The sequence below is a fragment of the Dipodomys merriami genome, unplaced genomic scaffold (genome assembly GCF_024711535.1).
Source record: "Dipodomys merriami isolate MVZ:Mamm:240054 unplaced genomic scaffold, mDipMer1.0.p SCAF_263, whole genome shotgun sequence".
In the NCBI taxonomy this organism is placed as follows: domain Eukaryota; kingdom Metazoa; phylum Chordata; class Mammalia; order Rodentia; family Heteromyidae; genus Dipodomys; species Dipodomys merriami.
The window spans coordinates 855,339-871,366 of record NW_027204082.1 but is presented as its reverse complement, the minus strand read 5'-3'; the positions used below and the strand labels follow the sequence as shown (position 1 = coordinate 871,366).

Here is a 16,028-nt window from a genome sequence, read left to right as displayed (position 1 = left end):
TCTTGTTTTCTTTCTTTTTTCTTTTTTGTCAGTTGTGGGCCTTAGCTCTGGGCCTAGGTGCTGTCCCTGAGCTCTTCAGCTCAAGGCTAGTGCTCTACCACAGCGCCACTTCTGGCTTTTTCTGCTTATGTGGTGCTGAGGAATCGAACCCAGGGCCTCATGCATGCAAGGCAAGCATTCTACCAGCCCCTCAATTATTTTTTATTTTAAAAATAAAAACAATTTTACAACTACATGATATAGGTTTAAAATGCTAAAAGTAAAAATGTTAATCTTCTATTTGGGACATTATGACTTGATTAAAGTTATCTTCTATTCACAAAACAGTGCAAAGAGAGAGAAATGGAAATAAAAAGTTGTTGTATAGATTTTTTTGGGGGGAAGGATTAATTCTGGCTTTTGAACTCAAGGCCTCACAGTTGCTAGGCAGGTGTGCTTCTACAACTTGGTTCACACCCTGAGCACTTGTTGAAAGTTAGTTCAAATCTTTTACTATTTGAAAATAACTTACACTTTATATATTCAAATATACAGAATATGGAGTGAATATATCCACTATGCTTTTCTTCTAAGCTGCTTTTTAAAAACTCACTTTTCAAACCTAGCAGCTATAACCTACAAAATCTGAAGATATATACAGATTTTTGTCCAACATCTCCAAGTTTGTTCTTCTGGCTTGTAATGTTAGGATTAGAATCTGAAAATTCCTTTTAAGCTCTGCCAATGATGAAAGGCGTTAGAGACAAGAGATTTGGTTCCTCCTTGTCCACATCCCTTGACTTTGAAATTTCTATGAGCATTATCCCAAGATTTGACTCTTCCCAGCATTAGCAGTATAAGCCTCAAGCAGCAACAGAATTCAGCTCACAAGTTTTTTTTCAACCCTGTCCTCATAGTCTTAACTCTTCCCTACCCCAAGACAAGCCAGCACTGCAGCTCCAATATCTCCCTCCTCCCTCTACAGATCTGAGTACCTCCATTGAGGACACTATGGAAGCATTAGTCTTCTCATCAGAGGGCAACTCATAGGGTTATCTTCTATTGCTTTCTATTTATTTGGTTTTTTGTTTTGTTTTGTTTTTTTCCCCAGTCGTGGGGCCTGAACTCTGGGCCTGGGCGCTGTCCCTCAGCTCTTCAGCTCAAGGCTAGCGCTCTACCACTTGAGCCACAGTGCCACATGCATGCAAGGCAAGTGCTCTACCACTGAGCCACCTTCCCAGCCCTGCATTCAATTTAATAACCTCAATCCTGTCCCTTTGTTCCTCTAACCTTTCTTTTCTTTTTTCTTTTTGGGGTGGGGTGGGGAGAGTAAAGCTTGAACTCAGAGCCTGCCATTCTCACTCTACCCAGCTACATCTCCATTTCCAGCTCTACCCCACCTAATTATTTGGAGATAAAGAGTCTCAAAGATGATTCATCTAAACCAAGCCTCAGTGGTTCAGGCCTGTAATCCTAGCTACTCAGGAGGCTGGGATCTGAGGATCAGGCTCAAATCCAACTGAGGCAGGAAAATGGTTCAAAGTCAGACTGGGCAGGAAAGTCCTCCTGCCCGTGAGACTCTTATATCCAATAAACCACCAGAAAACCACGAGTGGTGCTGTGGCTCAAGTGGTAGAGCTCTTGCCTTGAGCTGAAGATTTGACAGACAAAGCTCAGGCCCAGAGTTCAAGCCCCACAACTGACCAAAACATAAAAAATAAAAAAGATGACTAATCTGCCCAGGCTGGCTTCAAACTGTGATCCTCAGATATCAACTTCTTGAGTAAGATAAGACATGTGGCACCTGACATCTGGCTCCCAACCTTCCTTCCAATGGCTACTTTTTAACAATTGATTCCTCTGAGGTAGCTGAGTTATTCTTTTTGGTTGGTCATAGGGCTTGAACTCTGGGCCTGGGCACTGTCCCTAAGCTCTTCAGATCAAGGCTAGCGCTCTACCACTTGAGCCACAGTGCCACTTCCGGCTTTTTCTGTGGTGCTGAGGAATCGAACCCAGGGCTTCATGCATGCAAGGCAAGCACTCTACCACTGAGATACCTTCACAGCTCCTGAGTATTCTTCATTACCTAGCTAACCCTTAACCATTAACTGTTAATCAATATTTATACAAATCATTATATTGAATGCTGGCAAAATGACTAGTCTAATTTTCTGATCGGAATTGCAGATATAACTATGGAATATAAACAGTAAAACAAAGAAGGTATTAAATTTAAAACTGCTAACAACATTAAGCTAGGAATCATTTTCACTTACATGATCAACAGAAAATGGGATGGAATTAAAAGTATGAAATTTGTGCTATGGCTTTTGGAGAAGAAAAGGGTAAAAAAAATCCTATGGCACTTACTATAATTGGATTGAAACTTACTTTATTGCTATTGGATTAATATCTTCACCTTCACTAGAAATGGATATTCCTAAATACTTAAAACACAAGTATGGTTTCCATGCTTTTTTGTCCTATGTTTTTTTAAACTTAGTAGATACAATTGTGCAACCAATTGTTAAGGACATTGTCTAAGAGTTTTATTATACCTAAGACATGAAGAAAGGATACTCCCAACTTCTTTTCCTAACTTGGAAAACTTGAAGGCATACAGCACTGGTTAGCTGGATCATGTGCTAAAAACAATGACAGCTCTGTTTTGAATTTCAAGGCTAGAAAGAAACCAGTGCCTGTTGTAACACGGGGAAAAAAGTCTATGTTGGTTTAGGTAGCTAGGAGAGTGAAACCAGTTTATAAAACACAAATTTCCTGGCAAGGTACATCACTTGTTCTGATACTGAGTTTTATGAAAAATTATTGTTATTCTGTCTCTTGATAGGCTACTTGGGTAGGGGATTACCTAATTTAGATTCTCTACAAAGCAAATGCCATGAAAAACTTTTGACTGTAGCAATCACAACGCAAAATTTCTAGGCTTTGAGACTGCCTGAAGATGATGACACTTCAATGATAAGCAAATATTGAGTCTTGAATTTTGTATCAGGATAAACATTGACTACATAAAATAAGGTGGGAAGTATCATCTTACTCTTTTTTCTACAAGAGTTTATCTAGGACTGGTATTATTTCTTTTTTTTCTTTTTTTTTTTTTTTTTTTTGTCAGTTGTGGGGCCTGAACTCTGGGCCTGGGTACTGTCCCTCAGCTCTTCAGCTCAAGGCTAGCACTCCACCAACTTGAGCCACAGCGCCACTCCTGGCTTTTTCTGTTTATGTGGTGCTGAGGAATAGAACCCAGGGCCTCATGCATGCAAGGCAAGCACTCTACCACTGAGCCACCTTCCCAGCCCTAGGACTCGTATTATTTCTTTCTCCTATTATTTGATAGAAATCCCCACTAATGCTCTCTAGGGCTAGAGTTTTCTAGGTGAAAAAGCTTTAAATAATTAATTCAATTTTGTTAATGGATACAGGGATGCCAAAATGTTTGTCTTGAAACAATTTTCCTAACTTGTACTTTTCTTAGCAGTGAAACCATTTCACCTAAAGTTGCACAAACTTCCTTATATCTGGGCGTCCATGGCACACTCCTATAATCCTAGCTGCTCAGGAGCCTGAGATTTGATGATCACCGTTCAAAAGCCAGCCCTGGCGGCAAAGTCCATAAGACGCTTATCTTCAGTTAACCACTAGAAAACTGGAAGTGGCCTGTAGTTCCAAGTGGTAGGGAGCCAGCCTTGAGGGAAAAGTTCAGGGACAGCACCCAGGCTCTGAGTTCAAGCCCCACAACAACAACAACAACAACAACAACAACAACGACGACGACAACAACAACAACAACAACAACCACCACCACCTTCCTTATAATACATTTAAATATCTTTAGAATCCACATTCCCTTTGTTGTATGTCTGTGTGCCAGTATTGGAACTTGAACTCAGGATCTGGGTGCTGTCCCTTAGCTTTTTCAATCAAGACTGGCCCTCTACTACTTGTGCCATGGGACTACTTCTGCCTTTTTGCTGGTTAACTAGCGACAAGTATTGATTTCTCTGCCTGAGACATCTTCAAATAAGTATCTCCAACTCTCAGCCTCCTGAGTATCTAGAATTACATGTATGAGCCACTGGTACCAGCTTAGAAACACAGCTTAAATTATTTTGGGGGCTTACAAACATATTTTTATCAGGTCTATTACGAAGTGGGAAAAGGAACATAAATTGTCCTAATAATTTTCTTATCTATGAAGCACGAATAACATACAGGGTTGTTCTGGGAATTACATAAGTTTATTTATTTAAAAGCACAACTTCACATATTCATCTAATACAATGAGCTCACATAAATCTAGTCATTATTAGCAAATATACATGTAGTTGGATATTCTTAATAAAACAGCTATAGTTGAAATAGTTTGAACATCTTAGAAAAAGAGATGCAGTAAAATATGCTGGGCACTGGATTTGCAAGTGGAGGTGTATATAGCTTAAGTAGCAGAACACCACACTCCAGCAAAAAAGCCTGTGAACAGCTTAAGACCCTGAGTTCAAGCCCCAGGATAAGCATACACACCAAAAAAAGACAATAGACTATCACTTTTATTTTAAGAAAAGTTAAAAACTATCTCATCTATAATCTGCTTCCCAAGAGAAAATAAGAACAATAAGTAACAATACTGGTCAACAGTTTAAGAAGCAAGTTCATTCCATTTTCTAAAATTAGTCAAATCTAACACAAGGCATGCTATAATGAGACCAAGACATAGAGACTCAACGCTGAACTGCAGAGATGACTGATGCCTGCTAGATATTGCAGCAGTCTACAAGTATGTGAGACACCCAGCCATCCAGATTTTTCCTTCCCTTTTAGTGAGCTTCTCAACAAACTACAGTTCATTTTACAAAACTATGGAAATGACATCCAGAAAGTCTTAGCTACATGATATCATTTTAATCCAGATTCCAAGTTTATGACAAAACTGGATGCCAACTAGCTCTTTTTCAAAAGTATTAACAAAGGCAAGTATGTCAATCATATGTCTGAGCTATTCTCTAGCCTGTTTTATTAATAAAGGAGGAAAAGACACAAAGGCGTGCTTTATCTTTTCATACCTTTTCAACTACTACTCATCTCTGCCTCCAACCATAAAGCTCTCATTACAGAAATGGGTAATTTTCTCAAATACATGCTTTCAATCCATTATGCTAAACACACTGTCTATTGTCCTTTCTTTTGGATGCTACAGATTAAACCTAGGGCTTCATACCTGAGCTATATGGAGCTATATCCCAGCCCCAAAGGGAGTTTCACTGTCCCCAGTTCAGATATACTACTGTTTAAAAAAAAAAAAAAAAAGGTAGAAACACATCAGTACTGGTTAAACCTAATAACAAAAGAAGCCCAATATAGAACTGAACTCTAATAATTTGCCTTAGAAAAAATTTAAAATACACACTATTTTAAAACATAAAATAAAAACTAAATGTCATGAATCTTAAAGCTCTCCTCACACACTGACCTTTGATGTAGCCCACACTGGCCTTGAGCTCATAATTCTCTTACCACAGCGTCCCAAGTACTAGAATTATAGGTAGGTAAGGTATTTTTCCCCAAAGAAATGTTTCCAAAACTTCTGGTTAAAGTATGGGACTACACAGTACCCAGAAGAGTGGAAAATGGGGGTATCCTAACCTATTAAGTATAACAGATTACTTTCTAAGCCGTTCCACTCTCTGTCTACTCAGAAACATCATTTTAGACATGCCTTAATATCAGATACTGGGCTGTTCTTCAACTACAAGCTTGTTAGAAAGAACCAGGTATGTATGTCTACATGCCTGTCTCTCTCTCTCTCTAAATTTTGTGGAACCAGGGACTAAACTTGGTACCTCATGATTCTAGGAAAGCCTTTTACCACTTAAAGCCATACCCTTAACCCAAGATGCTTTAGAACTGAAGACGTATACTACATACATGAAAATTTCATAATGAAACTTACTATTTTTCACAATTCAGATATGCTAATAAAAACAAATTCAAATATCATATTACTAACAAATTCAAATAACACATAAAGGTATACATAAAATGGAAAATAAAATTACACTCATTTTTTCCAAAGTTTCTTTTGGATCCTTTTATCAACATTTTTAATATTTATATAGCAATGTGCACACCTTTATATTATCATAGCACAGTTTTCTATTTAAAAAATTATATACATTGTGCTAATCCTTTTCTCATTTAATACAAAATCTTGGGCTAGGAAGGTGGCTCAGTGGTAGAGCGCTTGCCTTGCATGCATGAGGCCCTGGGCTCAATTCCTCAGCACCACATAAGCAAAAAAGAAAAGAAAAAAAAAAGGAAGTGGCGCTGTGGCTCAAGTGGTAGAGCGTTAGCTTTGAGCTGAAGAGCTGAGGGACAGCGTCCAGGCCCAGAGTTCAGGCCCCACGAGCAGACCAAAAAAAAATACAAAATCTTGAAATTGTTTCTATTTCAACACAGCACCCCACCAAAGCAAATTCCACCCCAGCCCCCAAAAAAGTACAGGAAAATAAAAGTACCTTAATCTGCTGCCTTCGTAGCATGGCAAGTTCTCTCATGTCTCGAAACGGCTGAAGTAAATACTGATAGAGTTCAGTTGTGGCTTCTGCAAGGCTGCTATAGGCTTCATCTTCCATCTGGTACAAGTCTAAAAGCTCCACCATGCTCTCTATATTTTTGTGCTTGTCCAGTAGCTGTGAACAAGACAAAAACTATAAATGAACTGATTTGTTTAACTAAAACTGTTGTACAACAACAGATAAAGAGTTTGAAAAAAACACAATAAATGGTAAATAAATGAGCACAGAAGCTGGGCACCGTTGGCCTGTAATCCTAGCTACTCAGGAGGCTAAGAGCTGAGGATCATGGTTCAAAAGCCAGCCCAGGAAGGAAAGTCCATGAGACTCTTATCTCAAGTGAACTACCAGATAACCAGAAGTGGCGTAAAGGCTCAAGTGGTAGAGCTCTAGCCTTGAGCTGAAGATCTCAGGGACAGTGTTTAGACCCAGAGTTCAAGCCTCATGATTGACAAATATATAAATAAATAAGCACAGGGACCATTTTTCTTCTTTTATAAAATGAGTGTTTTAAGCAAAAATAGTGTAATATATGGTTTACAACACATGTGACTTTTTTTTTTGTCAGTCATGGGGCTTGCTGGGTGCTGTCCCTGAGATCTTCAGCTCAAGGCTAGAGCTCTACCACTTGAACCACAGCACCACTTCTGGTTTTCTAAGTGGTTTATTGGAGATAAGAGTGGCATGGCCTTTCCTGCCCAGGCTGGCTTTGAACAGTGATCCTCAGATCTCAGCCTCCTGAGTAGCTAGGATTATAGATGTGAGCCACCAGTGCCCAGCTTATATGTGACTTTGATATATTACCAATAACATAAAAAACAGGAATGAACATGAATCTATAAGGACACACACTAGAAGTGGTACCATATTAAGCAAAATATAAGCAAAAGGAGAATGTCAATAAATTCAATAAACTAAAGTTCAAATAACTTTAAATGAGGCTACCTGAAAGGCTTATAGAAGGATAAGTTCAGTTAGTTCAGGTAAATAAAAGTTAACAAGAGCCTACCTCAAAAACAAAATAAAAGGGGTAGTAATATGCTTGCCCAACAAGCTAGGGGCCTTGGATTCAAACTCCAGTAGAAGGAGGGGGATGGGGACGAGGAATAAAGACAAAACACAGCAATAGGAAACAAGTTAGTCCTAAATACAGTTTTTAAAGAATGCCATTAAATACAATGATAGTAAATGCAAACTGATTAAACAATCTAAAGGCATAGAGTATGTCAGAATACATAAGAAGTACAAGAAGTGGTGAGACATGAACAAAACTCTGGAGGTAGAAGAGGAGGCAGGATTCAAGGCCAGTGTGGGCTATACAGATTCTGTCTCAAAAAGTAGGATAAGCCAGGCACCAGTGGCTCAAGCCATAGAGTATGTCAGAATACATAAGAAGTACAAGAAGTGGTGAGACATGAACAAAACTCTGGAGGTAGAAGAGGAGGCAGGATTCAAGGCCAGTGTGGGCTATACAGATTCTGTCTCAAAAAGTAGGATAAGCCAGGCACCAGTGGCTCAAGCCTATAATCCTAGCTATTCAGGAGGCTGAGGACAGTAGTACATAGCTAGCTTGGGCACAGACTATCTCCAATTAACCACTCAAGAACTGGAAGTGGCACTGTGGCTTAAAGTGGCTGAGAGCCAGCCTTGCCCAAAAAAGTTCAGGGACATTGCCCAGAATCTGAGTTCAAGCCCTAACCGATAGGAAGCCTAGATCTGAGGAACTCAGTTCCAAGCCAGCTGAGACAGAAAAGTCCATGAGACTCTTAGCTCCAAGTAACCACCAGAAAGTTGGAAGTGGAGCTGTTGATCAAATCATAGCATTCAGCAAAAACTCAGGGACATTACTCAGGCCCTGAGTTCAAGCATCAAGACTGGCCCCCCCAAAAAATAGAGACAAAGATGAACATTTCACTTATACATATTTTATTAGTCAAGTAGAGGTATAAATGTAGTTTTGTTTTGTAAGTCGAGGTGACACTATGTAAACAAGGCTGACCTTAAATTCAGAATCCTCTTGGCTTCAGTCTCCTGAGGGCAGCAGGGGTTTATAGGCATGTACCACCACATCATACACACATACCTGTTATATAACTTGGAAATGTTTTATATTTCGGCTTACACATCAAAAGGAAAATTATTCCCAACTACACATGTAACTTTTTCATGAGATGAGGTAAGAGAAGTCTGAAAACAATACATCTTCTCTTTCTCCCTTCTTCACCAACACCCATTATTCAGAAGTAGCTAGGTCGGTGGCACTGGTTAAGTCTGTGTTCCTCTACCCACCTCACCACTGTCTCACATGGAGTTAACACCAAAGTTTCTGACCAGTTCCCAGCCAGGAACCTCTCTCTTCCACACAACAGCCCTTTCTGTAGAGGCCTGCGTTCTCTTGCATAGAGCCTGGTTAGGCTTCCACTCACTACTCCCCCAGTAGACTTGTTACTAAATAGAAGATTTTGAAAAGTATTATTGTTTTAGCTGAAAGTCCCAAAGTAGAGACCACTGAATTAGGTCAAGTTTTAGGGATTCTCTAGGCATTTCCCTCTTATATTGCTTCATTCACAGCAGGACCAAGTGGGATGAAGTGTTTTCACCATGAAACCTCCAGCTGTCAGTCTGTGACCAGAAGTGATAAGATAGGAAGAGTAGTGGAGAGGAAGATGTTTCAAGTGGCAACACAAGAAGTCAACAGCCTCAGGGTTCTGAGCACTCCAGAAGCCAGATCTCCTCAGAGGCTATTTTTGTCTGCCCTAAAGTCTAGGTGGACTACAAAGCTCCTGGAAGCAAGCCTCTCCACTTCCCTTCAAGTAAATAGTCAGAAATAAGATGAAAGAAGCAAGCTCATTTCCAGGAGCAGTGCAGGGAGAAAGTCCAGGACCATTGTCCTCAACTTCAGACATATCAGCATAATTTCCATGTTGTAATCTAGAAATAAGATTCTTGATAAATAGCCTACCTACATATATAATTTTAATTTATAAAAATCCCTCCATAGGTTTCCAAAACACCTCCCCAATGATATGACTCCACTGAGAATGATTATTGTAAGATAAAACCAGGATATTATCAGCATGAAGGTTTACATGCCTTAAACTCTACGAACAAAATGCATAAACTGATAAACACTACCAGCAAGAATTAGGAACATGTTCCTAAAGCTTCAAAACTGCCTTCCCCCAGGAAACAATAAAACTGACAGACTCAATCAGGGTTTTGCTATATCATCTTAAGGGGCTAAGAATGTGCCTACCTAGAGAAGGTGTACTTGTAACATAATCAATCAGTGGTAATAGAAAGGCCAAAGAAAAATAACTATGATGAAAATCAGTTTGCCAAAGATCAATTCACCAGAAGTCAAGTGACCAGTTCCAAAAGCCAAAAGTGCCAAAAATTACACAGATTAATTTACCCTAAACTGCCAAAACTGGTGCTTTAAGCCATGTCTAAAAGAATTTGCCACTGAAATTAATCTATAAACCAGTTTGCTACACTTGTTTTCCTGACTGGCCACATCTTTGTGTATGAGAACTAAGTACTTAGAGGATCTTGTGTATTTCAAAATCTCCTATTTCTAATGTCAAAGATTTTACGAAGGCTGGGCGCTGGTGGCTCACGCCTGTAATCCTAGCTACTCAGGAGGCTGAGATCTGAGGATTGCGGTTCAAAGCCAGCTCGGGCAGGAGAGACTGTGAGACTCCTATCTCCAATAAACCACCAGAAAACCGGAAGTGGCACTGTAGCTCAAGTGGTAGAGCGCTCGCCTTGAGCTGAAGAGCTGAGGGACAGTGCTCAGGCCTAGAGTTCAAGCCCCACGACCGACAAAAAAAAAAAAAAAGATTTTACGAAGTTTATCTCTGCTAAATACTAATCATGGTTTTATGAGTAAACTCAAATAGTTTGTCATGTTTCAAAAAGTGACTAAATCATGGGCTGGGAAGGTGGCTCAGTGGTAGAGTGCTTGCCTTGCATGCATGAGGCCCTGGGTTCGACTCCTCAGCACCACATAAGCAAAAAGAAAAAAGCCGGAAGTGGCGCTGTGGCTCAAGTGGTAGAGCGCTAGCCTTGAGCTGAAGAGCTGAGGGACAGCGCCCAGGCCCAGAGTTAAGGCCCCACGACCGGACCCAAAAAAAAAAAAAAAGTGACTAAATCAGGTTGAAATCATCAAGTTTAAGCTACGTGTGAAAAGTATTATGAAAGTAGTGGTGCCAACTGCTGTAGAAACAACAAGCTCTAATCACAAAGACCATTTTTCAGGTCCCAAAATCAATTCAGATAAGGGCAATCACTTCCACCATAACTTACCACCTCAAGGCTGCTACATTCAACATATCAGAAACCAAACAAAAATAGGTAGATGGGACAAGAAAATAAAATAAGAATGTGATATTAATAAATATCCCTTTACAGTTTTAGAGGCCATTATTCTCTCCTCTAAGAAAAAAATACACTAAAGCTAGAAGCTCATGCTTATTATAATCCTAGCTACTCAGGAGGTTTATATCTGAAGGATCGTGATTCAAGGTCAGCAACTAGGAGACTCGATCTCCAAAATAATTAGCAAAAAAGTAGTCTGAGTATAGCTAAAGTATTAAGAGCACCAGCCCTATGAGCAGCAAGCAAGCCAAGGGGTCACAAGATTGAGTTCAAACCCCAGTACTACCAAAAAAACAAAAAAGAAAGGAAGAGGTACATTCACAGAAGACTTTTCTTGTATTCTACTGAAAATGGGTTTTAAGACAAGCATTTTCTACCAAGTTTCCAGCACAGAAAAACTGTAAAAGACAAAAAGGTGAAGGGGGTGGACGACAGTGGCTTACGCCTGTAATTGTAGCTACTCAGGAGACTGAGATCTGAGGATTGTGGTTTGGAGCCAGCCTAGGCAGGAAAGTCATGACTATTATCTCCAATAAACTACTCAGAAAACACCAGAAGTGGCACTGTGGCTCAAATGGTAGAGTTCAACCCAGGACCAGCAAGAAAAAAAAAAAGAAAGAAAGAAAGAAAGGGGAAAAAAAAGGAGCAACATCTTTCTCCCATATGTCGTCATTCACCAGTGAGCTATTTACAGGGATCAAATGCCACAACTCAAAAGAAAGAAATTCCCTCTCACTAGGCTTCTTGGAGTTCTTTTAGAAACACTAACGTAGGTATAATAAAATTTAGATGTTATTTTCTGCCCAAACAAAGCATCAAGTTACTATACATGTATTAATCACAGTAAGTTCTATCCAAATACATGAAGTCAGAATTAGCTGTATTGAAATACTAAAATATTTATTGTATATTACTTCCCACATCTTTTATCCTCAAATACAGTAGTACTTTACAGAGCTATTATGCAGCCCCTAAACTCAATACTCTTGCAAAGAAGCCTAAGGCATCTCATCTAACACTGCTAATTTATTTATTTGTCTTTGCTATTAAGTTTCCTGTTTTTCCAACACTAGATTACTTTAGAAGCAATTATAACTCCAAATGACCAATCTTATTTGAATCTTAAACTAAAAATAATCTTAAAATTCATTGTAAAACCACTGCAAAGATTCAATTTACTACACAGATTTTAGCTTAAATCATTTTCTGTAATATATTATGAAAGAATTCAATAGAGGGCTTGGGGTGTGGCTTAGTGGTAGAGTATTTGCAAACTAACAAGCAGGAAGCCCTGCTTGAAATCCCAGCATCAGTCAAAAAATAAATAAATAAATAAAAATAAACCCAGGAAAGCATAATCATTATTATCGTCTGCTTTGCTAAGCAGATTTCTAATATAGATCCAGGGAATAAACAGCATTGGACATTCAAAGGTTATGATCTTTAAGATGCACAAGTAATAATGCAAATAAAAGAGAAGAAACTATAAGTTAGATTCATTATGCTTAATGTTTAGGAGAAAAACTGTATGAATTTAAAATATGTGCCCAGGCACCTGTGGCTCACAACAGTAATCCTAGCAACTCAGGAGGCTGAAATCTGAGGACCACGGTTCCAAGCCAGCCCAGGCAGCCCAATTAACCACCAGAAAACCAGAAGTGGCGCTGTGACTCAAGTGGTATAGTGCTCACATTAAGCTGAAGAGCTCAGGGTCAGTGCCCAGGCCCAGAGTTTAAGGCCCACGACCTGACAAAATAAGTAAATAAATAAATAAATAAATAGGGCTGGGAAGGTAGCTCAGTGGTAGAGCGCTTGCCTTGCATGCATGAGGCCCTGGGTTCGACTCCTCAGCTCTACATAAGCAAAAAGAAAAAAAAGCCAGAAGTGGCGCTGTGGCTCAAAGGGTAGAGCACTAGCCTTGAGCTGAAGAGTTGAGGGAAAGCACCCAGGCCCAGAGTTCAAGCCCCACAAGTGACAAAAATAAATAAATAAATAAATAAATAAATAAGCAAACAAACAAAATACATAAGATGGAGGTCTGCTAACTTTGAGAAGATCCACTGAGAGAAATTAAGAATGTATATGGATTTGATGTAAGTAAATGACACCAGCAAAATATTTCAGGAGAACTCATCAGCAGCCAACCACAAGATACACACACTTCAGCAGAAAGGATGGAGATCAGGGGCCTGGAAAGTAATGCTTGGGATCATTTGTAATTCAAGCTCTGACACATCTCTTGAGAAATTTTAGAAAATTATTTTGCTCTACTGAATCACATCAAAGACATGAATTTCGTAAAGCATTAAATATGTTAGCCTAATCATAAGTAAAACACATCTTCACTTGCTCCCTCTACTCCCTATCAAAATCTAATCCTGATAAGAACAAGACATAGAAGTCTCTACTACAATGTATTTGAAATGAAACTATTTCTCCAGTGTAAGGATTGTTCTTAAGGAAGTCAGGGACAGCAATTCAAAGGGGGAAAAATTTCAGCCAAGCTCATGGAACTATTACAGCTGACACAAAGTCAGATAGGAAGAACTGTTGGTGTTTAGTACAAAAAAAGATGACTACAATGACTACAATTTTGCATAGAGAATACAAAAATAATACTTTATATGTTTATAACATATAGTGGTAAATTTTCAAGAAGATGGATAATCCACATATCTTGAATCAATCAATATATAATGTATAAATGTACCAAAACATCACAGTATACTCCAATCTGAAGCCTGTTGTGAGCTACTATTGTTATTTTTTTTTAAATAACTTTTGGGGGGGCTGGGAAGGTGGCTCAGTGGTAGAGTGCTTGCCCCTCATGCATGAGGCCCTAGGTGCAATTCCTCAGCACCACATAAACAGTAAAGACCAGAAGTGGCACTGTGGTTCAAGTGGTGAAGTGCTAGGCTTGAGCTGAAGAGCTGAGGGACAGCGCCCAGGCCTAGAATTCAAGCCCCACGACCAACAAAAAATAATAATGATAATAACTTTTTTTAAAGACTTTTCTTCAAAATCCCAGCAAAAGAGAAAACTGCCGTGCAATCCTGTACCACTTGCTCCTTTCAGATGGAGTTGGTACTTGGGGAATGTAACACTGTTACTATCTATACTAATTTCTGTCACTGACAAAATGCTTGAGTTAAACCTTTTTAAAAAAGAGTAAAATATTTTCAGAGGTTTCAGTTCATGATTAGTTAGTTCCAGTGTTTTGCGGCTTGTAGCAAGGCAGAGCATCATAGTGGGGAATACTTGATGAAGAAAAGCTGCCTCAACTTATTATGGCCAAGAGAGCGAAGAGGAAGAGGGGACTGGGATCTCAAACCGTTCTTCATGAGAATGTTCACAATGACTTAACTTCCACCAGATTTCACTAAGGTTTCATGATGAACCTAAGGGTTCTACCATCTCCCAAAACCATGTGGTGACCAGGCATCTATCATATAGCCTTTGAGAAGCATTTAAGATCCAAACCATATCCTTGAAGATCTTAAAAGATATTTGTAAAATCTTAATACAAACTTTAAGCTACAACCTCCTAGACATTAATAATTGTTTTCTCTAATGTAAGTTATCAAACTTTATAGACTGACTGACTCATATTTCTTTTTTTTTTTTTAGTAGTTTGAACTCATGGCCTCTAGTTTGATAGGCAGGTGCTCTACCACTTGAGCCATGCCTCCAACTTCTTTTTTCCTTAAATCTTGATGCTGGTGGCTCATACCTGTAATCCTGGCCACTTAGGAAACTGAGACCTGAGGATGCACCTGAGGTTTAAGCCCTAGTACCATCATAGAGACATACAGACACAGACACACATACACATACACATACACATACACAAGGAGAAATAGCGGCAATATATGGTATTACTTATATAGTTTAGCTCCCACCCATAATCCCAGAGCAGGGGAAACTGAGGCAGGAGGATTGTGAGTTTGAGAACAATCTGGATTTTAAAAAAAGAAGAAAAGGGCTGGGAAGGTGGCTCAGTGGTAGAGCACTTGTCTTGCATGCCTGAGGCCCTGGGTTCAATTCCTCAGCACCACATAAGCAAAAAGAAAAAAAAGCCGGAAGTGGCGCTGTGGCTTAAGTGGTAGAGCACTAGCCTTGAGCTGAAGAGCTGAGGGATAGCGCCCAGGCCCAGAGTTCAGGCCCCACAACCGGAACCAAAAAAAAAAAAAAAGACATGCTCTAACATTAGGCCTCTAATTTTTAAACTTCTGCAAGAAGTTTAAAAGTTCTCATAGAAGGGCCTTTGATCTTTCCCTAAAAAGGCAGAACTTCACACACACACACACACACACACACACACACACACACACACACACACACACACACACACACACACACACACACACACACACACACACACACACACAAAAGTAGTATAGAGAGTGGTATCCTATACACTGGAATAAAACTGAATTAAATTAAATTTAAAAATATGCCAGACACCCGAAGACCAATGGAACAGAATAGAAGACCCAGAAATAAATCCACAGGCCTACAGCCAGCTGATATTCGACAAAGGAGCCAAAGACATACAATGGAAGAAACACAGCCTCTTCAACCACTGGTACTGGGAAAACTGGGCAGCCACATGCAGAAAACTAAAAGTGGACCCCAGCCTATCACCATGCACCAACATCAACTCAAAATGAATTAAAGACCTTAACATTAAACCTGAATCTCTGAAACTACTGCAGGACAGAGTAGGAGAGACACTTGAACTAATAGGCACAGGAAGGAACTTCCTGAACAAAGTCCCAGGGTCACAACAAGTTGGAGAGAGACTCGACAAATGGAACTACCTTAAAATAAAAAGCTTCTGCACAGCTAAATCTATCGCAACTAAGCTAGAAAGACAACCAACTAATTGGGAAAAAATATTTACCAGCAATATATCAGACAAGGGGTTAACATCCTGTATATACAGGGAGCTCAAGAAACTAATCCCTCCCAAACCTAACAAACCAATTACTAAGTGGGCAAGGGAACTAAAGAGGGACTTCTCAAATGAAGAAATAAAAATGGCAAAGAAACACATGAGGAAATGTTCATCATCCCTGGTGG

General features: G+C 39.4%; 1 protein-coding gene across 1 annotated transcript in view; it reads right to left on the bottom strand.

The window, feature by feature from the left end:
- LOC138837137 (junction-mediating and -regulatory protein) overlaps positions 1 to 16,028 on the bottom strand; it is a 78,779-nt gene that overhangs the window by 49,276 nt on the left and 13,475 nt on the right. Inside the window, exon 2 of the mRNA XM_070035927.1 lies at positions 6,510 to 6,683. Within this exon, the coding sequence (XP_069892028.1) occupies positions 6,510 to 6,683 (174 nt within the window). The remainder of the gene's footprint in view (positions 1 to 6,509; positions 6,684 to 16,028) is intronic.